Source organism: Anomaloglossus baeobatrachus, chromosome 4, assembly GCF_048569485.1.
Source record: "Anomaloglossus baeobatrachus isolate aAnoBae1 chromosome 4, aAnoBae1.hap1, whole genome shotgun sequence".
Taxonomy (NCBI): domain Eukaryota; kingdom Metazoa; phylum Chordata; class Amphibia; order Anura; family Aromobatidae; genus Anomaloglossus; species Anomaloglossus baeobatrachus.
In genome coordinates, this window is record NC_134356.1 from 543,170,034 (window position 1) to 543,191,561 (window position 21,528).

Below are 21,528 nucleotides of genomic sequence, written 5' to 3' on the forward strand. Positions count from 1 at the left end.
TCCCCTTCTGTGGGTAGCGGCTTGGATCGGACTCTGCCCCCCCCCCCACCTGGGGATATGCACGGGCGTTGGGGCCCTGGGCGTCATGAGTCACATGTAGATTTAGACCCCCTTTTTCTTCAGACTAACCCCTGGTGCGGTCCTGCAGCGGGATGATGAGCATCTGAGTGTACATTGGCCTGGACAGCGGAGTGCTGTTGGAATTGGGCAGGGACATCCGGAGTCCGGCCGCCCCCTTTTATCCTGCACAATCTGGCAAGTACCATTACGTGGGATTGCAGGGTGGAATAAGCGCCCTGGGGGGGTCACGTGATGTCACCAGGCAACAGGTTTTCCTCCCTATTCAACATTCTGTAATTAAGTTATGTGTGACCGACACTATAGGTGTACTGAGGACATCATACACCCATTGATAAAGGCGTTATAGTATCTGCCATTACTACCTCTTGTGGTCGGCATTCCACAGTCTTACTGCTCTAACTGTAAAGAACCCTTCCCATTTAGCTGCGGAGGAGGATGTAATGTTTCAGTTCTTTATATTGACCACACACGTATTTATGCATATAAATGAGATCTCCTCCATTCTTTGCAATCTAGTTGTCTCCTTGAACCGACTAATTTCAGAATGCCCACCCACCGCCTTTTTTATATATAAAAAAAAAAAAAAGCCAAGCCCAAACTGGATCCCAGATTTTAGATGTGGCCTGTCAAGTGATTTATAGAAGGATTACAATATGTTGGGATCACAGGATCCCCCCCCCCTTGTTATACACTTTAACTTAGCGCTGTAGCTGAAAAGATGGGAGTTATGTTGGTCACTGATAATTTTTATGGTAATAGCAAAGTGTATTTCTGTGCATTTTCGTACTTGGTGGAGTTTTATTTTAACAGACGAAAATGAACATGTGAGATGTGAAAATTGGCATTTTTTATGTAATTGCAGAATTATGCTCACTAATATTTCCTGAGCAACTAAGTCCACATGAATATTCTTAAAAAAAAAAAAAAAAAACACTTTTAGTTTTGGTCTCAGGTGTGTGCAACTGTCAAGTGTTTCACAATGTTTTATCAGACAGCTATCATTCTAATACTATACTATAGAGGGTGCCAAGTAGCTTCATTATTTGAAGCACCTATTATGAATTAAAAAAAAAAAAAAAAAAATCCCCTTCCTTTGGGTTTGCCTTTTATTTTGGAAGGTTTTGCCGCATGGAAATAATTTTTATTGGCTATTACTCATTGTATGGAGGTTGTCATCTTTCAGCCCCTGCGGATTCACAGGTATGAACCTCAACTGTGCGGGTAAGGTCATTTTCTATTGCTGTTATTGTTTCCAAGGCGCCTTTCCTAGGCTGCCCAGTGTATGACTAAGCGGCAGGGTCACGTTACCCGGTATTGGTACATTGGTCCAATCCTAGGTGCGGAAAGATTAAACTTTATTTTCCGCTACATGGAATCAGGCACCTGAATAGGAGGAACTGATGGTGTAGCTGAATTTTTTCTTTAAGTTTCCACGGCTACATTCGCTTCAAGAGCAGGAACGGCCAAGTCGTTGTGTGGTGCATTTAACAGCAGCAGGTCCAGCTGTTCTTGGGCTTGTTTTCAACACAACAAGGTTTTTAAAAAAAAAAAAAAAAGTCGGTATGCTTGGCCTAGGGGCCATGTTTCAAGAAACCTACCCCCTAGCAGTGACTTTCCCCCAAATAGGTTGGAGTTGGAAAAGGGGGTGAGTGAAGACTCCAAAAGTGGTATTACCAGTTGGTTTACCAAGCCTGGGGAAAAAAACGTCTAACCACCCGTTTACAACTTCCCTCATCAGTAAGTGGGCTGATTAGGCTTTTTGGTTTTTAGAATGCACATCAGCCAATGAAAGGTTATAGTCAGTACAGGTATTTAGTTGTCGTGATAGCATTGTTTTACCCCCTATTGCTTTTCCAATCCCAGGTATCTTCGTTAACTCCGTCCGCTGGCAGGACCAAGGTTTTGATTCCTTAAATTCGTAGTGGTATTCCTAGTGAAAGGAGGCCGATGATCCGGCCTCCCGTTACAACACAGACATGATGGGCCTATGGTAAGGTATGCAGCGAGTGGGGTTTATCAGGTGGGTGAAGAGCCTGATGATTTTTAAGCGATCCCTTGCTAATATATAACCGGCAGTATTTAGTGATTCTACTTCACCAACGAGCACCGTTTTTGCCTGTAGTGAGCAAAATGGTATGGGGTTTTGCCTCGCCAATTTTTTAGTTGCGGAATTAGACCTGTGTGACTAAGGCCTAGTGGGACTCACGGTATGGAAAGGTGGTGCATTAGCGGCAAGTGGGTGGATGTTAGGAGGACTAATACTTCCTAGCTGTTTGTTGACCTAATAAAAGGTACTGGGTTGGGCGGTTATGCCTATTGCGGATCTGTCCTTAAAGCATAAGTCACATGGTTGAAGAAAGACCTAGGTCTATCTAGTCAAGCTTGTTCTTCCTTCACAGTTTGGGTTCTTTTTCCCCCACCCCTGGTGGGTATGCCCGAGGGCGTTAGTGATGGCCCTTGGACGAACTGGGGCGACATGGAGCATGTTTAACCACGAAGATTTTTTCCTATATTTAGCGGGCAATTTTTGGAGGTAATACAGTGATGGCTGTTTATTATGGGTTCGACAGCTGCAGTACCTAAGTTGTAAACACCCCCTCCCTCCCCTTCCAAAACTGGGGCGCTCCTGAGGCTTTGGGGCAAGTGTGTATGAACATGTTTTCAATGGGAAGGGGTCTACAATGCAACTGCATTTTTGAGGGACGTTCGTGCCGTGTTTGTTTTTTATAAAAAAAAAAACAATGTACGTGTGGTTTTGTCAAATCCACCCCGAGGTGAAGAGGGTCTGCTGGTTATGAGAATTTTGCTGGTTTTGAGAGTTTTCCTTTCTGACAATGTTTCCTTTTTCAGATGTCAGTTGGCCTAGTGTTCGAGCTTAGGTCATGCCCATACTTTTCGGGTAGCGGGAGAAGCTGATCCTCGCCCTGGCGGTCGGTCCTGGTTTCCAATGACCTGGGTGGTGATTGGAGAAGTTGCCGGGGGCTGGTTTAGCTGAGTGCGCTACCTGAAGTGTTCAGGATTGGTGAGCCGCCCTCTACAGTTGACTTGGCGACCCAAGTAGGTGTCACAGATCTGGTCTCCTGCCAACTAGCTGCGCTTCGCCTCGTACCCTCATCCGGTCAGAGATGGTACAACTTTCCCTGTTATTTTCCTAATTTAAGATGGGTCAGCCAGAGGTGATTTTCAGCTCATAGTGGAACGTATCCAAGGAAGGATGTGTTATAGGGCTGTCCTTGGTGCACGGGCAACCAGTGCCTACCTAAGTTGATTGTGTAAAATATATATATATAAAAAAAAAAAAATTGGTGTGGTACCGCCAGCTGGAAGGTATTAACTTTGCTGTCCTTATGAGGGAGCGGGTGCATCTTCAATGATGCGGTTTCGGATGGGTTGATAGTGGGAATGTGCGAGGAGATGGCTCAGGTACTGTGGTTTTTGGGGGGGGTCGCAGTTTGCTAGCGCTGTGCTGCTCCTTGGCGGAAGGGGTAGGAAAAGTGGTGGTGAAATACCCGCACCGGACGGCCGGTGGCGGAAAATTTCCCAAAACCCCATGGTGTTGGCTTGTAATGCCTAATTTGAAAGCTGCGACCATAATTTATGCCAAAGTAAAAGATGAGAGTGTTTTTTCCCTATGCCTCTCCATAAGTGAAAATAAAAGTAATTTAACTTATAAAGAACTGTGTGGTGTCTTTCTAGGGGGGAAAAGGTGGTGTTTGGGTCCTGGCAGTCTGAGGGGCACTGCAGCCAAAATTTGAGATGCTGCCACCTGACTGCAGGCCCCCTATGCTAATTTTAGGTGGTTTCTCCCCCTGGAAAGACTCACCAGCTACCCCCGGCTCCTGTGGTATGACCTGATCGGATATAGGTCATTGCGCTGCCCAACTTCCGGTCTCTTTGTTCCTGGACCCGGACCTGTTTCCCACCCTCCCTCCCCTTTGTTTTTATGAGTTTTCGTGGAAGTGTCTCTGTGTTAAGTCGCAGCAGCGGAAGGGGTAGGAAAAGTGGTGGTGAAATACCCGCACCGGACGGCCGGTGGCGGAAAATTTCCCAAAACCCCATGGTGTTGGCTGGTAATGCCTAATTTAAAAGCTGCGACCATAATTTATGCCAAAGTAAATGATGAGAGTGTTTTTTCCCTATGCCTCTCCATAAGTGAAAATAAAAGTAATTTAACTTATAAAGAACTGTGTGGTGTCTTTCTAGGGGGGAAAAGGTGGTGTTTGGGTCCTGGCAGTCAGAGTCTCAGTGGGCCCCATCCACACACAGACACACACATACACATACAGGCATACGTATATATACATATTTGAAGACAAATTCAGAAAAATACATATAAACATACAAATATATGCACAGTCATATACACTGACATACATGCAGACACAGACGCATTAGGGCTCATGCGCATGTTGCATAATTCATGCATTTACGCTGCATATAGCATTGCAGTGTAAATGCATGCGTCCTGCGTCCCCTGCACAATCTATGAAGATTGTGCATGATACGTGCACATGTTGCTTTTATGAACGCAGCGATTTTGGTGCTAAAATGTTGACCCAAATCTGTGCGTTCATAAAATGAGCATGTCAATTATTCCATGTGCTATGGATGCAGCTCCCACTCTGTCTATGGTGGGGGCAGCAGCCAGAGCGCATGAAATCGGCTTTTTTTTGTACAGAACAACTACATCCATTATGCACTGTGTCTGCAGCGATTTGATGCGCACATGTGCTGTCAGATCGCTGTAGAATATTCAGCAGCTACGTGCGCATGAGCCCTTACAGGTATTAATATGGGGAAGTCGCCAGCAGCCTCACTCACCTCTGCCGCTTGTTTCCGTCCAGCTCCTTCAGGACATGTGGCTGTGTTTCACAATGGCTGTCACTAACAGACATGACTGCACACTGACAGCACTGCTGTATATACATCACAGGAGGGGCTGGGGGCTACAATATATACATTACAGGAGCGGCAGGGGGCATAGACGTTACTGGAGTGGCAAACAGCTCTGGTGGTGTACTCATTACTGGGAAGGGTGACATAGCGCTCTGGGGGACCCATATAGTTCTGGGGTAGGGCGCACAGACTGCTCTAATTAATATATACACACACACACGCAGTACTGCTTCTTACTCACACAGCTCTGACACACACACACACACACACAGCTCTGACACACATACAAATACAATACACCCCCATTACTCCATACACAAACACACAATACAATGCACCCCCCATCACCCCCCTACTCACACACACACACAAAGATACAATGCACCCCCATTACTCCCTACACATGACAACACAAGGCCTACCCATTAAATTAAAGACACCACACTTGAATAAAGTAAATGGCATAAAATGGCCGTGACATTTATTAAGGGTTACATAATAAATAAATTAATTAATAAATAATTAAAACCAATATTTTATTAAAATTCTTCCATAACCATATTCCATAAACAACCAGTCCGCCAGTAAAACTGGCGACTTTACCCAATACTCTCAAAAAAGAAGTCCATAACCAACCAGTCCACCAGTAAAACTGGCGACTTTCCCACTAACAAATGTCACGACGAGAGCAGTTCATGAAGTAGTCTTTCTCCAGGGGGGGAGGGTGGGTGTTCTTCTTGATCTTCAATTCTTCTGACAGCCAGCTGACGGAAAGCAGCTACTTTTATAGTTAAAATTACCCGCACTTTCTGCCAGCTGATCCAATCAGCTGGCAGCAAAACGGGCGCGCAAAAACCAGACTAAACCTGTCAGAGCCAGAACACCTCAGAGCCACTGACTGAAATTTTGTTAACCCTTTCTGCACCTGAATAAAATGGTAACCAAATTCACAACCAAATAGTGAGGCCTGTGTTATCATGCGGTCGCTACGGCATACAAGATACCGTGCTCTGAACATGACAACACAAGGCCTACCCATTAAATTAAAGACACCACACTTGAATAAAGTAAATGGCATAAAATGGCCGTGACATTTATTAAGGGTTACATAATAAATAAATTAATTAATAAATAATTAAAACCAATATTTTATTAAAATTCTTCCATAACCATATTCCATAAACAACCAGTCCGCCAGTAAAACTGGCGACTTTACCCAAACGCCAAGGACTAACAGTCCTTGGCCCACCCCCACTAACAAATATCACAGCCATTTCTCGATACAATTTTGGAGCCCTAAATTGAATATGTCCAATCCCACGTCTGACAGATGGACTAAATCATCCCTGTAAAGGCCACTCAGAAAACCTTCCAGATCAAGATGTCTGTAGGTTGACCCATTTATAACTGGTAAAAATCTTTCCATGGCACGGTTTATCCTTTTCCGAATCCGCTCCCGGAACCTCAGCCTGTCACAATGCCACTGTAAACGGGGAACGATTTCGGAAAAGACCAAACCCGCATCAGGAAACCATGACCTAATGATTGAAAGGTCTCTTCGCATGGCAGCAATCAGATCAAGAGTTTTCACTTTTCCAATATCATTCCCGCCCAAGTGCAAAATGATTAAATTTGGAGAAGGCCACAATGTTTTTAAACAGCTCATCTCCTTCATCAGTCCGTCCCATCTCATACCTCTAACGCTGTACCACAAAATGTTAAAATGTTCAATATTAATGGCTAAATTCTCTCCATATGACCTTCCTGATGCTCTTCTCTTGGCCCAAAATATGTAAGAGTGTCCCACTATCCAAATGACAATGGGACCTACAAAAAAGAAAAAGAAATTTTATACTAACAACCTTGGACGGACATAAATTTTGTAACGCTTTGACTCCCATCTCCCAATCCCCATAATTTTACTAGCCGGTAACCCCCTTATGGCTGCTTCTGTAGCTGCCCCTATACGAAAAGAATGGGATGACAGTTTAAGATGCTCTAGATTCAGTTTAATCAAGGATTTATTAAAAACTGAATTAAACTGAAACACTGTCACCGGACTCCCATCCTGATGGATAAGAAACGCCCCATCAAATGGAGGTCTAATTTGAAGCCAATTGTTAACATTGGAGACAGGACAAATAACTGAATTCTTTATCCGAAATAACCTAACGTTTGATCCCAAACCATCCTGGTCAGACTTAGACCTACCAATACAAATCCTCAACGACTTATCAGTAACAAAAACGTCTGAAAACATCAATCCTGACAACCGACTCCTACTAACAGAAACTAACTCACTAATCCTAAAAGCTCCAAAATATGCTAAAACGAATGCCACCCTAAACACCATTAACTCAAAGTCATTAACGCAAATACATGGCAACACATTCCACAATGAGAGCAATAACTTTAGCGAAATAGGTCTACGATTATCCGGCTTCCACGTCCTTTTCCTATAACCTTTCAATGCCTGTTGAACTGGGAAAAAACTCTTCAATGACAACAGACCATGCAATCTCAAGAAAAAAGACACACCTGAAAAAATATTAGAAACTGACCCCACCGCTAAATTCTTTCTCATCAAAAATTCAAGAAATTCAAGCGCTAAACCCCCATTACTCTGAAAACAATCCACTTTATGAAAAACACAAAAATTCTGCCATTCTAACCATGCGGCCGAATACCTGGCCCATGTTGAATCAGCAATAGACCTCTTAATAGCCGAAACAACTAAGCTATCACTACATTCCATAAAGCTTCTGGGCACGGGCTCCCGAGAGAAATTGCCATCGGTTCCATACAAAAAAGTTCTTCCCGATCCTGCAGAGACAGAGCATTGTCCAACTTATTAACCCTGTCTAATTCCTGCTATCTGATACCAACAGCATCCTTTGATTTGACCACAACTTAAACTCGAATAAGAATTCTCCTTGACACAAAAAAAAAAAAAACACCAAAACCGTACTCACCCTGACCAAAAAACAACTACAAAACGTCGGAAGTTCAAAACTCCTGCTGAAAAAGTACCGCCACATAAACAAATCTTCCTTAAGCTGATGTGCCAAACTAATATAAGAACCCGAAGATGATAATCCCTTAGTATCAGCCTTCTGTCTGTCTAGGTAGCGCCTTAACCATCCCAGCATGTTTTGTAACCTCACTAGCGTCGCCGCCTTTAAAAATGGACTCTTTACTGTTGTGTTGCTGCTGGTTACTCTGATTCTGTTTCTTAAAGCATTTGATGACGGCATGATTGCCCCCGCAGAAGGAGCACTCATGCCGAAATCTGCAGTTAGATGCAAACTTACAATTTGATTCATTGTAAGCGAAACAAAATCCTTTACTAACAGTAGAATTATTGGTACTCTGTCTATTAAACTGGCTTCTCTGAGGAAGCATCAGATTCAGCCAAAGACCGATGTCTTTTTGACCCCACAGCATACTGCGATGGATGGCTAACTTCTGACGAAAACTCTCATCATAAGTCAGCCATGCCTGACCGCCGAAGCTGCGATAAGCTTCCAATATGCCGTCAAGGTGCTGAAATAAACCAGAACAAACAGAAGGGTTCCTTTCCCCTAAAACAGAGGAAAAGATGCAAAATGCCTGCAGCCAGTTATGAAAAGATCTAAGGGGACCTTTCTTCCTATCATCCAAATCCGTCTTATCCTCTTTATTAACATTTTCTCTGTTAGACGGAAGCAGAGAAAATAAATCAATAAATTCCCCCTTATAAATCTTTTCTTTAACTGGCTGCGGCAGATGAAAACCCAGGGGAGACAAGTCACATGTCAATGCCTCTTTAAATAAATAACCAGGCAATGACATAGACTCCTGACTACCAATAGGGGCTGCACTACCCCCCCTAGGCGTCCCTCCCCCTGCTAACAATTCTCCTAACACCTTCCTAACTACAGACTCCATACTAACAGACAGAGGGTCGACACACGAGACAGACAGGGGAACATTGAACATCTCACCCCTCCTTCTGCTCTGCGATCCTCGGCCCTCCTCTGGAATTCCAGCTTCTGCAGCTGAGCCACGCTGACGATACTGTTCTCTGGCTCCAGCTGGCAGATCATCTTCTTCAGACGGGGAGTCAGACCAGGGGGCCCCCGTCGCTCTTCCGGCCTCCGGCACGCTCACACTTGCCGGTGCAGCCCTGCTCCTGCTAGGATTTTCAAATCCCTGGGTCAGCGCCGCGCTTTTACGACGGCGCTGACTAGATGATCCACTCTTCCTCTTCCTGGACACATGACCGGGTGCAGGAGGATGACGTGCTGAAGTCCCGGCAGACAAGATGGGCGGTGATAACTCCGCTCCGGCATTCCCCTCTTCTCTGGACGCTGACGTCGGGGGGAGGAAGCTGCTGCGTCTCCGGGACCTCCTCCTTGCTGGGATTTCCTCAGTCAGCGCTGCCATCTCCTCAGGAGCGGTGAGTTGAATCACCGCAGCGTCGCAGTCCATCTCTTCCTCAGCTTCTGCTGGCCGCCTAGGCACCGCCAGGCATTGTTTAAGCCAGGCTTCTCCGCCGACCTCGCTCGCCCTCTTCATGAACTCCTGTAGCAGGCTCTCCATCAGCTGTTCTTCTTGATCTTCAATTCTTCTGACAGCCAGCTGACGGAAAGCAGCTACTTTTATAGTTAAAATTACCCGCACTTTCTGCCAGCTGATCCAATCAGCTGGCAGCAAAACGGGCGCGCAAAAACCAGACTAAACCTGTCAGAGCCAGAACACCTCAGAGCCACTGACTGAAATTTTGTTAACCCTTTTCTGCACCTGAATAAAATGGTAACCAAATTCACAACCAAATAGTGAGGCCTGTGTTATCATGCGGTCGCTACGGCATACAAGATACCGTGCTCTGAACACACACACACAATGCACCCCCATCCCCCCTACACACACACACACACACAAAATGCAGCCCCATCACATCCTAAACACACACACAATGCACCCCCCCATCACCCCCTACACACACACACACAATGCACCCCCCATCACCCCCTACACACACACAAATACAATGCACCCCCCATTACTCCCTACACACACACACACACAATGCACCCACCCATCACCCACACACACACACACACACACACACACTGCACCGCCCATCACCCCCTACACACACACACAATACAATGCACCCCCCATCACCCCCTACGCACACACACGCACACACACACACAAAAATACAATGCACCCCCATTACTCCCCACACACACAATGCACCCCCCATCACCCCCTACACACACACACAATGCACCCCCCATCACCCCCTACACACACACACAATGCACCCCACATCACCCCCTACACACACACACACAATACAATGCACCCCCCATCAACCCCTACACACACAATGCACCCACCATCACCCTCTATACACACACACACACACACACACACACACAATTCACCCCCCATCACCCCCCCACACACAATGCACCCCCCATCACCCCCTACACACACACACAATGCACTCCCCCATTACCCCCTCCCCACACTCAATACAATGCACTCTCCATTACCCCTCCCCCCACACACAATACAATGCAACCCTCATCACCTCCTACACACACAAATTACACTGCCCCATCCCTACACACTCCTGCCTCCCCCCTCCCTCAGAATACAGTACTCCCCCCCTCTGCCTGTCACAAAGCTGTGTTCCTTCACAAATGTTCCCCATTATGTGTCCTCAGCCCCTCCCCACTCATCCCCATTCATTACACCTGTCTCTTCGGCTCCTCCATGGAGCGCTTACCGCTGCCTGATGTCCCCTGTGTGGCGCCCGCAGCACTGTGATGACGTCAGCAAGGTGCTGATCTCATCACGTTACTGCACATCGAGGGCAAGCTGTTCAAATGTATTTACGTCTGAAAGACGCAAATACATTTGAATAGGAAGGAGGAAGCTGAGGTCACCGGCACCAGCTCTGCTGCGCTCCTCTGCAGTGTGTACATGCCGGGCACACAGCAGCACACAGGAGAGCCGGCACAGCACAGCGCGCTGCCTCCTTCTGCAGCTAGTGTGTCGGGCATGCATGCACACATTGCGGAGGAGCGCAGCGGTGACAGCAGATACAGCGGCACACTACACCGTGCCCCTGCTTCTAGGGGGGGCAGGTGCCCCCCCTGCCCCTCGCTGGGTACGCCCATGATGGCCGCAGCACATAGCAGGGAGCTCATTGGCACATCTCTGACCCCGGAAGTGCAAGTGCTGGTACTTCCGGGGTATATCAGCGTCCTGTGCCCGCAGTTTGTTTTTGCGTCTTAAAGACGCAGATACAAATAAATGGTGGTGCCCCCCCCCCCCCCGAAAACACAGTTGATTTATTAGACTGTCCTTACAGAGGGGGAGAGGACGTGAAGAAAAAAAAATGCTGACAAGTGCCTAGTGGCAAGTATAGCCCTGGTGGTGGGGGCCCCCTTAGAAGCTCTTTTTGTGGGGGCCCCAGGGCTGGAACCCCGCCTGCCCCACCTATAATCTGGCCCTGGTAACAAGTATAATGGCAATCTTTGGGGAACTTGAGAAAATTTCCAGCAGACCCCTCTAGGAGAGCTGGGGACGCCAGAAAATCGCTGAAATGGATGGAATCAGGTCTGAGAAAGAATGGGAACAGCATGGGGAAGACACAAAGAAAGGACCCATTGGTCAATCTTGTTCCATACTGGTCATGGTGTAATAAACCAGGGATGACAAAAGTTAAATTACATACAATAAATGCCAGGGGAAAGCATAATCCACCAATTTAAATTGCAAACAAGAAGAACCAAAAGGTGGAGATAAATGTGTGCAATATCGCAAATTTTATTATTATTTTGCATATTAATAGAAAGACATTACAAGGTGATAGTGCAAAAATAAGGTGATGTGCTCTTACCTGTGGTAGTTCATGATAATTAGTTTAAATAAGTAACAAATAGAAAGCAAGACACAAGAGGCAGCATAACTAGATAAAGTGCATAACAGTCCACCAATTTTATGGATATCAATAATAAAGATTTCTGCAAGCTTATCACAAGAAAAAGGAGCCACAAGCACTCTAATAGACCCCACTGCGTCGTCTCACGTTTCGTGGGTATGAAATCTGCTTCTTCTTGGAGGTGAGTGTCTCACCACAGCCTGTCAGGACCTTTTTAAAGGTTCTTAAACCTGGTCATGTGACCAGAGATATCGAGCGTCGCTGGGCGCATGCGCTCTAATGATCAGCATAGGAAGGGCCCATCCAGCCAGCACTCTGCCAAAAATTCACAGGATTTGAGTCCTTTGTATATCAAGGGACAGCCATATGTGGCATAATATAGCACATATGCAAACATATATATACATAATATAGCACACACTATAACACAAAAGCAAACATGCCTTTTTTAATTATTTCATTTTTAACCTTACAGCTGTGATCTGGGAGTCAGAGATACATCCAGGCATCTTCCCCATGTTGATCCCGTTCCTTTTGAGTGCTATTTCCATCCATTTCAGCAATTTTGCAGCCTCCCTAGGCTTTCTATGGAGGTTTACAGGAAAAATGCTTGAGTTCCCCATAAACTTCCATTATACTTGTTACACAAATTGGGCGAGGCCGAGTGTGGAACTCTAGTGCTCGCTCATCATGAATGAACAATGATTTTCTATATTGGTACTTTTGAGATGGTGTGCAAAAATAATCTAAATATGATAGAATACATAAACAAATGAATTGATTAATTACCGTATTTTCTGGTTTGTAAGTTGTATTTTTTTCCCCCAAAACTAAGGGAAAAATGGGTGTATGTTTTACAAACCGGATATCGCTTATCGGGTCGGTAGTGGTAGCGCAGGCTCGGCAATACGGAGGGCTTGAAGCGGGTGTCGCTGCAGTGGAACAGCTCAGGAATGTCAGTGTGTGGCAGCGGAGGGTCTGCAATACTGCAGGCTCGTGGGGTGTCATGGCTGTGGGCGCCATTGATCTGAAGAAGGGCTCAGAGGAGGGGGTATTGTGCCTCAAGAGGGTCAGTATGCGGCATCGGATAGTCTGCAATACTGCGGTCTCATGGGGTGTTGTGGCAGCATCCGCCATTGATCTGCTGGTGGACTGTGGGCTGCCTTGAATCACCAGCGATTGAAGTGATGGACTTCAAGAACATAGCAGCTGAGGCTAATCTGCGCACACACTGCCTCTGCAGCCATTTTCTTGAAGTCCATTGCATCAACTGCCGGCGTTTCAATGGAGCCTTCAGTATCGCCGTCCCTCCGCTGACGCACACTGACCCTTTTGAGCCGCGACACCCCCTCCTCCAGGCCCGCAGCATCACCAACCCTCCTGAGCCACGACACCCCTCCTCTGAGGCTGCAGCATCACCTACCCTGCCTCTTGTGACCTTCCTGAGCCGCTCCACCTCTGCCGCTCCCCCCTGGTGAGCCAATATAAGAGGCACTAGGACCCTCATTTTAACAGTAAAAAATTTTTTTTCTTATTTTCCTTCTTCAAATTTGGGGTGCGTCTTATAATCCAATGCGTCTTATAAAGCGAAAAATCCGGTAAAAAATTAATGAGGAGAACTAGAGATAACTCAGTTGTATGACTTGAAAACTTTTATGTAGCAATGTTCTTTGTTATAACCAGGAAAAATAGCAAACTCTTCAATGCTGTACACATATTCCATGGTTGAATACGATGTAGTCATTAAAAGGTTAATAACCCTTTGTAAAACATCTCTATTGGTTTGGCTGAGACATTATGTGAACCTGTTTTTGTTTAGGGAAAAAGAAAGCGCAGTCTATTGGAATCATTATCTTTAGTATAGGGAGTGCAATTGTTTCATATTGCAAGTAATGTGTTTTTACAGCCCTATCATTTCTAAGAACATCAGCTGCAATAAAATACTAATGCGGTGCGGTCACTTACCAGCAGACAGCAATTCACTTAATACACTCAGGATATTCAGGGTTACATCTTTTTCGCATGAGTTCTGTTATAAGAAGAAAATAGACATTACATTTACCTTCTGGGACCTAGGAAATGCCAAGTAAGAAAAGCCACAGGAAAGAAATGGCTTATGTTTTTTCAATAACTTCAAGTAATCAATTTGTTATTCAATATTCTCTTTGCTTTTCGTATATTCAGGTTTTTACTGTTGTACGCTGCTTATTTAACCCTCGAGTCTTTTGAGCATTTTAGCAGCTTTTGCACTAAAAGAAGCATTTACATAAAAAGAGAAAACAGACCCTAGCATGTCAAAGTATGTGAAGGAAATGTGGTCTTATTCACTTAGGCGGGCTTTGCACGTTGCAACATCGGTAACAATGTGTTACCGATGCTGCAGCGATAGTCCCGCCCCCGTCGCACGTTCGATATATAGTGAAAGCTGCCGTAGCGATTATTATCGCTACGGCAGCTTCACACGCACATACCTGCCGTGCGACGTCCCTCTGGCCGGCGACCCGCCTCCTTCCTTAGGGGGCGGGTCATGCGGCATCACAGTGACGTCACACGGCAGGCGGCCAATTGAAGTGGAGGGGCGGAGATGAGCAGGATGTAAACATCCCGCCGACCTCCGTCCTTCTCATTGCAGCCGGGAGGCAGGTAAGGTGAAGTTCCTCGCTCCTGCGGCTTCACACACAGCGATGTGTGCGGCCGCAGGAACGAGGAACTACATCGTACCTGTCGCTCCCCCGGCATTATGGAAATGTCGGAGGCTGCAGCGATGATACGATGACTACGATTTTGCGCTCGTTCATCGTATCATCTAGGATTTACACACTACGACATCGCAAGTGACGCCGGATGTGCGTCACTTTCGATTTGACCCCACTGACATCGCACCTGCGATGTCGTAGTGTGCAAAGCCCGCCTAAAACATGTCACTAAATCATACTTTTGTTTTTTGTAAAGCACCACTGGAGAGTTTTTTTAATTTTCAGCGCTGGCATGGTTCTTTAAATGTAAGCCCCATGCCCTCTGTCATATACTCACCTTCCAGCAGTTTCACCTTTTATTGAAGTCGGTCTGGTCCCTCAGCGTCATCTTGTGCCTGTAACTTCTGACTAGTTGAAAGACAGAAATTACATCACAAACTCCTAATGCATGTTTACGAGAGCCAGAATGAGGCTCTCATAGACTTTTATTGGGTTGTAACCACTTTACATGAAACACTGGAGCTGCTGACAAGTCACAAATTGCCGAAGAATGACTGGAGTGCCGATGGTAGAAGATTAAGTTGCTGGAAGATGAGCATAATACATAAAGCAGGGGACTTACATTTAGGCCATTGACTATAATGGAGTTGACAAAGTCAGCGTGTGCTCTATCTTGCACCATTTTCGACCATATACGCTTTGTGCAGGCAGACACAGACACATAGCAAACTACATCTGGGTGTCCGCCTGCAGAAAGTGTATATGCCCAAAAATGGTGCAAGCCAGAGCACATGCTGACTCCGTCTGCTCCATTATAGCCCATGGCCCCGTCGGTGCATGCATCCGAAACACATTTTTCGGGGGTATTTGGACAGCAGCTCTGACGGGACCACTGAACATAGGTAAAAATGAAATGTGAAAGCAGCCTAACTGTTCAAACTGCCAAATCGGTTCGGAGATGAAAACAGTTGAACATAACTTATTTTGTGGTGCTGAACATGAACATGATGCTTACATTTTCTTATTGGCTCTAATTTTTAAGATCCAGACAAGGATGTTATTACTTATGACACCTTTCATTCTAGTAGCTAGTCTATTGCATCCTCTATTTAGTCTATTTAGCCTTCTGCATTCTATCATCTTACGGTGACCAAAAAACACCAACTCAGCTAAATGAGTTAATCCTAATTACAGTTGCATTACCTATTTTTATAAATGCCCTGTGTAAGGTATACAGTTTTATGATTTCTTAGCTTAGTTTCTTAGCATATTGACATTTTTCTTTCAATATATTTTTTCATATATGCCTCATTCTTGCATTAAAAAAACTCATAGTTTTTGCTACATATGCAGAGAAGCCACTTTTATATCACAAAGGTGAAACTTGACTACCATAATATGGAAAACCTATAACTTGTATTTTGGCAGCAGAATAGGAGATCAGGACAAGAGTTGTACTCTACACATATGCTGCAATAAATGTACATCACATCTTACGCAGTGGTTGTATGGGAAGAAGCAATCTATGCATTTTGTAGTCCCAATGGTCTTGCAAGAACCAACCAATCACAATGTCATTTGCTATTACTGTATGTTGCTCCCCATTAGGAAAGGAGTTTCAATGAAGAAGTGGCCTTTATAGTTCCGAACATGCAATACACCCAGTACCCCGTGAAGTCAAATGAGGGAGAAGAGGTTGCTTGGTGTCATGAAGCATCTTTCGCTCACGTCCAAGAATTTCTGTCAGCAACCTCAACTGAACCACCCCAACACAGAGTGAATCCGAATGATTTTGTTACAGATTTGGATCTTCTCAAGAGTAAGGCTGAGCTCTTAGGTTCCTGGCTACAGCAGTAAAATTTCCTAGCGGGTGATGTTCGGATTTCTTTGTAAAACAACCGTGATAAAGATCTTGTCCAATACTTCTGCATGAAGGACGATGTTGTGGCATGCAACAACATCAACAGTTTAATGGAAGCTCTGAAGTTAAGTCTTAATTCAGAGTAATTGAGGCTCTTCATCAATTCATCCAAAGCAAGCCTAAAAGCCATCTTACAGCATAATGGTAATGCGCTAGCTTGAATTCCAATTGGTTATGCAGTCCACATGAAAGAAACCTATGACAACATGAAGCAGCTGTTGAGGTGACTAAATTATCTAATATATAAAGCTGAATGTGTGTATGTATGCATGTATGTGGTGTGTGTGTGTGTGTGTGTGTGTCCAGGATTGGCATCTGCACCGTAGCAGCTACAGCCACAAAATTTTGCATACTAACACTTCTGGACCCCGAGAGCGTCGTAGGCTATGATGTGAGGCGAAATTTTAACCCCGCGTGTTCCAATTTACCAATCAATTTTGCCCCTATCTACATAATGGGGAAAAAGTGAAACAAAAAGTGCATCCGCACCGTCGCATTTACAATCACGAAATTTTGCACCGATACCTCATGTGACCCAGGGAACGTCGTAGACTATGTTTTGACAGGAAATTATAACCCCGCACTTTACAGTTACTCTCCAAAAAACATGTCTCCATTAAAGTAAATGGGGCCTGGAATGGAACTACAGGTTATTAGTAGGAGCTGTGATTGGTTGCTATAGGAACAAAAGACATTCGTAGTATAAGAAGCTTATATGTGAGGTAATAAGATGTCGGTGGAGAGATGGGTAGAGAGAGACAGACAGAGAGACAGACAGAGAGACAGACAGAGAGACAGACAGGGAAAGAGACAGACAGAGAGACAGACAGGGAAAGAGACAGATGGTGAAAGAGACAGACAGAGATAGACAGGGAAAGAGACAGACCTGGAAAGAGACAGATGGGGAAAGAGACAGATGGGGAAAGAGACAGACGGGGAAAGAGACAGACGGGGAAAGAGACAGACGGGGAAAGAGAAAGATGGGGAAAGAGACAGATGGGGAAAGACACAGATGGGGAAAGAGACAGACAGACATGCAGACAGGGACAGAGACAGGCAGACAGGGAAGGAGGAGACAGTCAGAGAGACAGACAGAGATAGATGGGGAAAGACACAGACCTTGATAGAGACAGATGGGGAAAGAGACAGAGAAATAGAGACAGACAAGGAAAGAGGCAGACAGAGACAAGCAGACAGGGAAAGAGACAGACAGGAAAAGACTCAAAGAAACGGGGAGACAGACGGGGAAAGAGACAGACCTGGTAAAGAGACAGACCTAGAAATAGAGAGATGGGGAAAGAAACAGAGAGATAGAGACAGACAAAAAAAGAGACAGAGACAGGCAGATGCGGAAAGAGACAGACAGGGAAAGAGACAGATGGGGAAAGAGACAGACGGAGAAAGAGACAGATGGGGAAAGAGACAGACACAGCACATTACATGGCCAATTTAGTTAAATCTGTGTGGAATATCTATGGTGTTGAAATATATGTTGTGAAATGCTACTATTAGCTTAGTTTTTGCCTTTTAATAATTAAATTTCTATCTATTTGTTTTGTGTTTTTTGTGTGCAGAATAAATTTTTGTTAATACATTCTATTTTGTTAACAACAGTTATTAACCCGGGCAAAGCCAGGGAGTACAGCTAGTGATCAACATTTCTGGCCCTTTGTGGCGTCTTAAAGGTGGTTGCACTCTTACTTGGTCTCGAGGGTGGATAAACAAAGAACTGCTGTGTGAGTGGGATAGTCGTGCAAGAAAATATCACTACAATAAAATAGACAGGCCTCTCTGACTAACACTTCAGCCAGGGAATAAAAATGTCTGGCATCCAGCACTTGTTGATCCCCATAAGATTTTGTTACCACTATTGCATATCAAATTGGGCTTAATGAAGATCTTTTTAAAGGCAATGGATAAAAATACAAAAGCATTTAAGTATTTCGTTTATAAATGTCCATGGTTGAGTGAAGCAATTATGAAGGAAGAAGTCATTATTGGATGTCAGATTTGTAAGCTTCTTCAAGAGTAGAAGTTTCTCCGTTTGCTGCAGGGCAAGGAAAAAGCTGCATGAGTAGCATTTGCATTAGTGGTTGAGATTATCCTTGGAACAAGATTCAGGTTTTTTTTACAGGTGTCCTTTACCCCTTTACGACCAAAGACGTAACAGTATGTCCTTGGTCATGTCAGGGTAATCCCCGCTGGCTGCTGCGGTGAGATGGTGGTGATCCCTGCACATGTCTGCTGATTTGAACAGCAGACATGTGGGTCTAACAGGTGCGGATGGACCCACCCACGTCTGTTAACCTCTTGTGACAGAGCGGTTTAAATGACAGTGACGGAGGCCCTGGAATGCGACCACAGGGAGCTGATGGTTGCCATGGTAGTGACAGGTCTTGTGATGACCCCTATCATTGCTATCATGACATGACATATTTCCTGTTAGAGCCAACAGAGCGTCGGCACTCACAGGAAAGAAACATTTCTGCTGATCAGAGCAATGCTGCTCTGATTGGCAGAAATGTACAAGCGATCAGACTGCTGATCCATAAATTCCCCTAGGGGGACTAGTAAAATAAAAAAATAAAAAAATTAAAAAGAAAAGTTTTTAGAAATATGAAAAAATCAAAAACCTATTTTTTATTGAAAATAAAACACTTAAAAAAAAAAATATTCATATATTTGGTATTGCCGGGTTCAGAAATACCAAATCTAAAGAAAAAGAAAATAAATTAATCTGATCGGTAAACATCGTGGCAAGAAAAAAAATACCAAAATTAAGTTTTTTTGGTCACTGCAAAAATTTTTTAACATGCAATAACAAGTGATCAAAACATAGCATCCACACAAAAATGGTATCATTGAAAATGCCAGCTCAAGATGCAAAAATAAGTAATCATTGAGCCCCAGATCCCAAAAATGAGAACTGTCTCACAAAAAGGCTCAAAAAGCGCCATTCGTTTATTGGACAAACTTCTGAATTTTTTTAACCCCTTAGATAAAAGTAAAAGTATACATGTTTGGTATCTTCAAACTCATACCAGCCTGAGGCATCAGGCCGACATATCAATTTTACCATATAGTGAACACGGTGAATAGAATATCCCCAAAACAATCGTGTAATTGCACTTTTTTTGCAATTTCACCACATTTGGAATTTTTTTCCCACTTTCCAGTACATTATACAGTAAAACTAATGGTTTCATTCAAAAGTACATCTCGTCCTACAAAAAGTAGGCCATCATATGGCAATATTGATGGAAAAATAAAAATGTTATGGCTCTCAGAAGACGGGGAACAAAAAATGAAAACGAAAAATGGAAAATTTCCCAGTGCTAAAGGGGTTAAAGACTAAAACAGGTTTTGTTTTTACACCTGCATTTGTGGATACCTCTACTCTCTGTCTTCCTATTCAATTCATTTCAGTGATTGATAATTCTCCTCTTTCCCAAAGCCACGTGACCTTGAAAGTTGAGGATGTATGTATGAAGGTTGGGGTATTACACACTGAATCCATTACATTTATAGTGTTTCCTTCTTTACCTGCAAAATTAGTGTTAGGCTTGCCTTAGTTGGTTAAGCACAATCCTACAATCAATTGGCAGACTCAGGAAGTCTCAGGGACCCTTGTTTTCAAGTTGTTTACTTATCCCTTGACTTCTGTGAGGTCTCACCCTTCATAATTCATTGAGGACTTTGATTATGTATTTTCTGAGTATGAAATTCTCACACCGCATTGGACTTTGGATTGTGTTATCGAATTCAAATCAGGTGAGAAAATGCCTGGGTCTCGTTTGTTTAACCTCACTTTTCCTGAGGCCTGTGACATACATCCGTGCTGCCGGTACGTGTTTGCCATTTTTTACATATACCGGCGGCACGGAGACACGTACAGCAATGGAACCCTATTGTAGCAGGCACACACACGTAAAACCACACGGAACGTGTGTCCATGTCCGTTTGTACGTGTGTGCGTTTTCCTACACGCTGACAGGTCAGTTTTTCTCCGGCATCACAGGTGTCACACGGGCCACACACGTACCACACGGATGTAGTGTGGATGTGGTCCCGTGTGACACGCGCTGGAGAAAACACACGTGTCAGAGAAAGAAAAAAAAAATCTTAACTCACCTTCTCCTGCCCTCCTGTCTCTGCCGCTGCTGTCACTTACTGACGACCACCGCTCATTATTCTCATTTAATATTCACTTAACGCGGCCGGAAGCAACAGCAGCGGGGAGTCGGCAGGGCTGGAGACCAAAGATCAGCACCATGGACAGCAGAAAGGACCACGTGAGCATGTAAATTACCTGTTCTCCGTATATTTTCATGGATAGCACACGGAGAACACACGTGGCCCGCATGTACCAGAGACACGTACTTACCTACATGCAACACGCAGGGAAAATACGTGTCTCGCGGCACGTGCGTGATTTTCACGTGAGTGTGTCAGAGGCCTGAGATAGAGGTTTTGAAAGAGTATATTCAAAAAAGTTTGGCAAAGTGGCAAATATGGCCATCCACCTCTCCAGTCATCAGGGGTATTTTTTTGTTAAAAAAAAAGATAGCGGATTGCCTCAATGGTTAGACTTTAGAGGGATTAATAAACTCATGGTCCACAATCCTTATCCTTTAGCCTTTATATAGCCTTTGAGCTGTTCAGCCAATTAGCTAGATCTAAATGGTTTTCGAAACTTGACTTGAGGGAGGAGCACATACCCTCATATATGTTAGACATTATGATGAATGGAAAACCACTTTTAATATGCCTGAGGGTTATTTTGAAATCTATTAATGCTGTTCGGGTTTACCATCACTCCAGTGATTTATCAGTTTCATAAACTACATTTTTTGCTCTCCGGTGGGTAGATTTGTGGTGATCTATTTGGGTGACATATTCATTTCCTCATGTTCTCAGGAGGAACACTGGAAGCATGTACAGCAGATTCTCAGATCCTTCAGAACCCTTGTGACAATCATTTATTTGTAAGC

At 44.5% G+C, this 21,528-nt stretch overlaps 1 protein-coding gene across 1 annotated transcript in view; it reads right to left on the reverse strand.

Annotated features, from left to right (window-relative positions):
* AGBL1 (AGBL carboxypeptidase 1) overlaps window positions 1-21,528 on the reverse strand; it is a 1,396,462-nt gene that overhangs the window by 1,253,167 nt on the left and 121,767 nt on the right. The window contains exon 2 of the mRNA XM_075345952.1: window positions 13,886-13,949. Within this exon, the coding sequence (XP_075202067.1) occupies window positions 13,886-13,949 (64 nt within the window). The remainder of the gene's footprint in view (window positions 1-13,885; window positions 13,950-21,528) is intronic.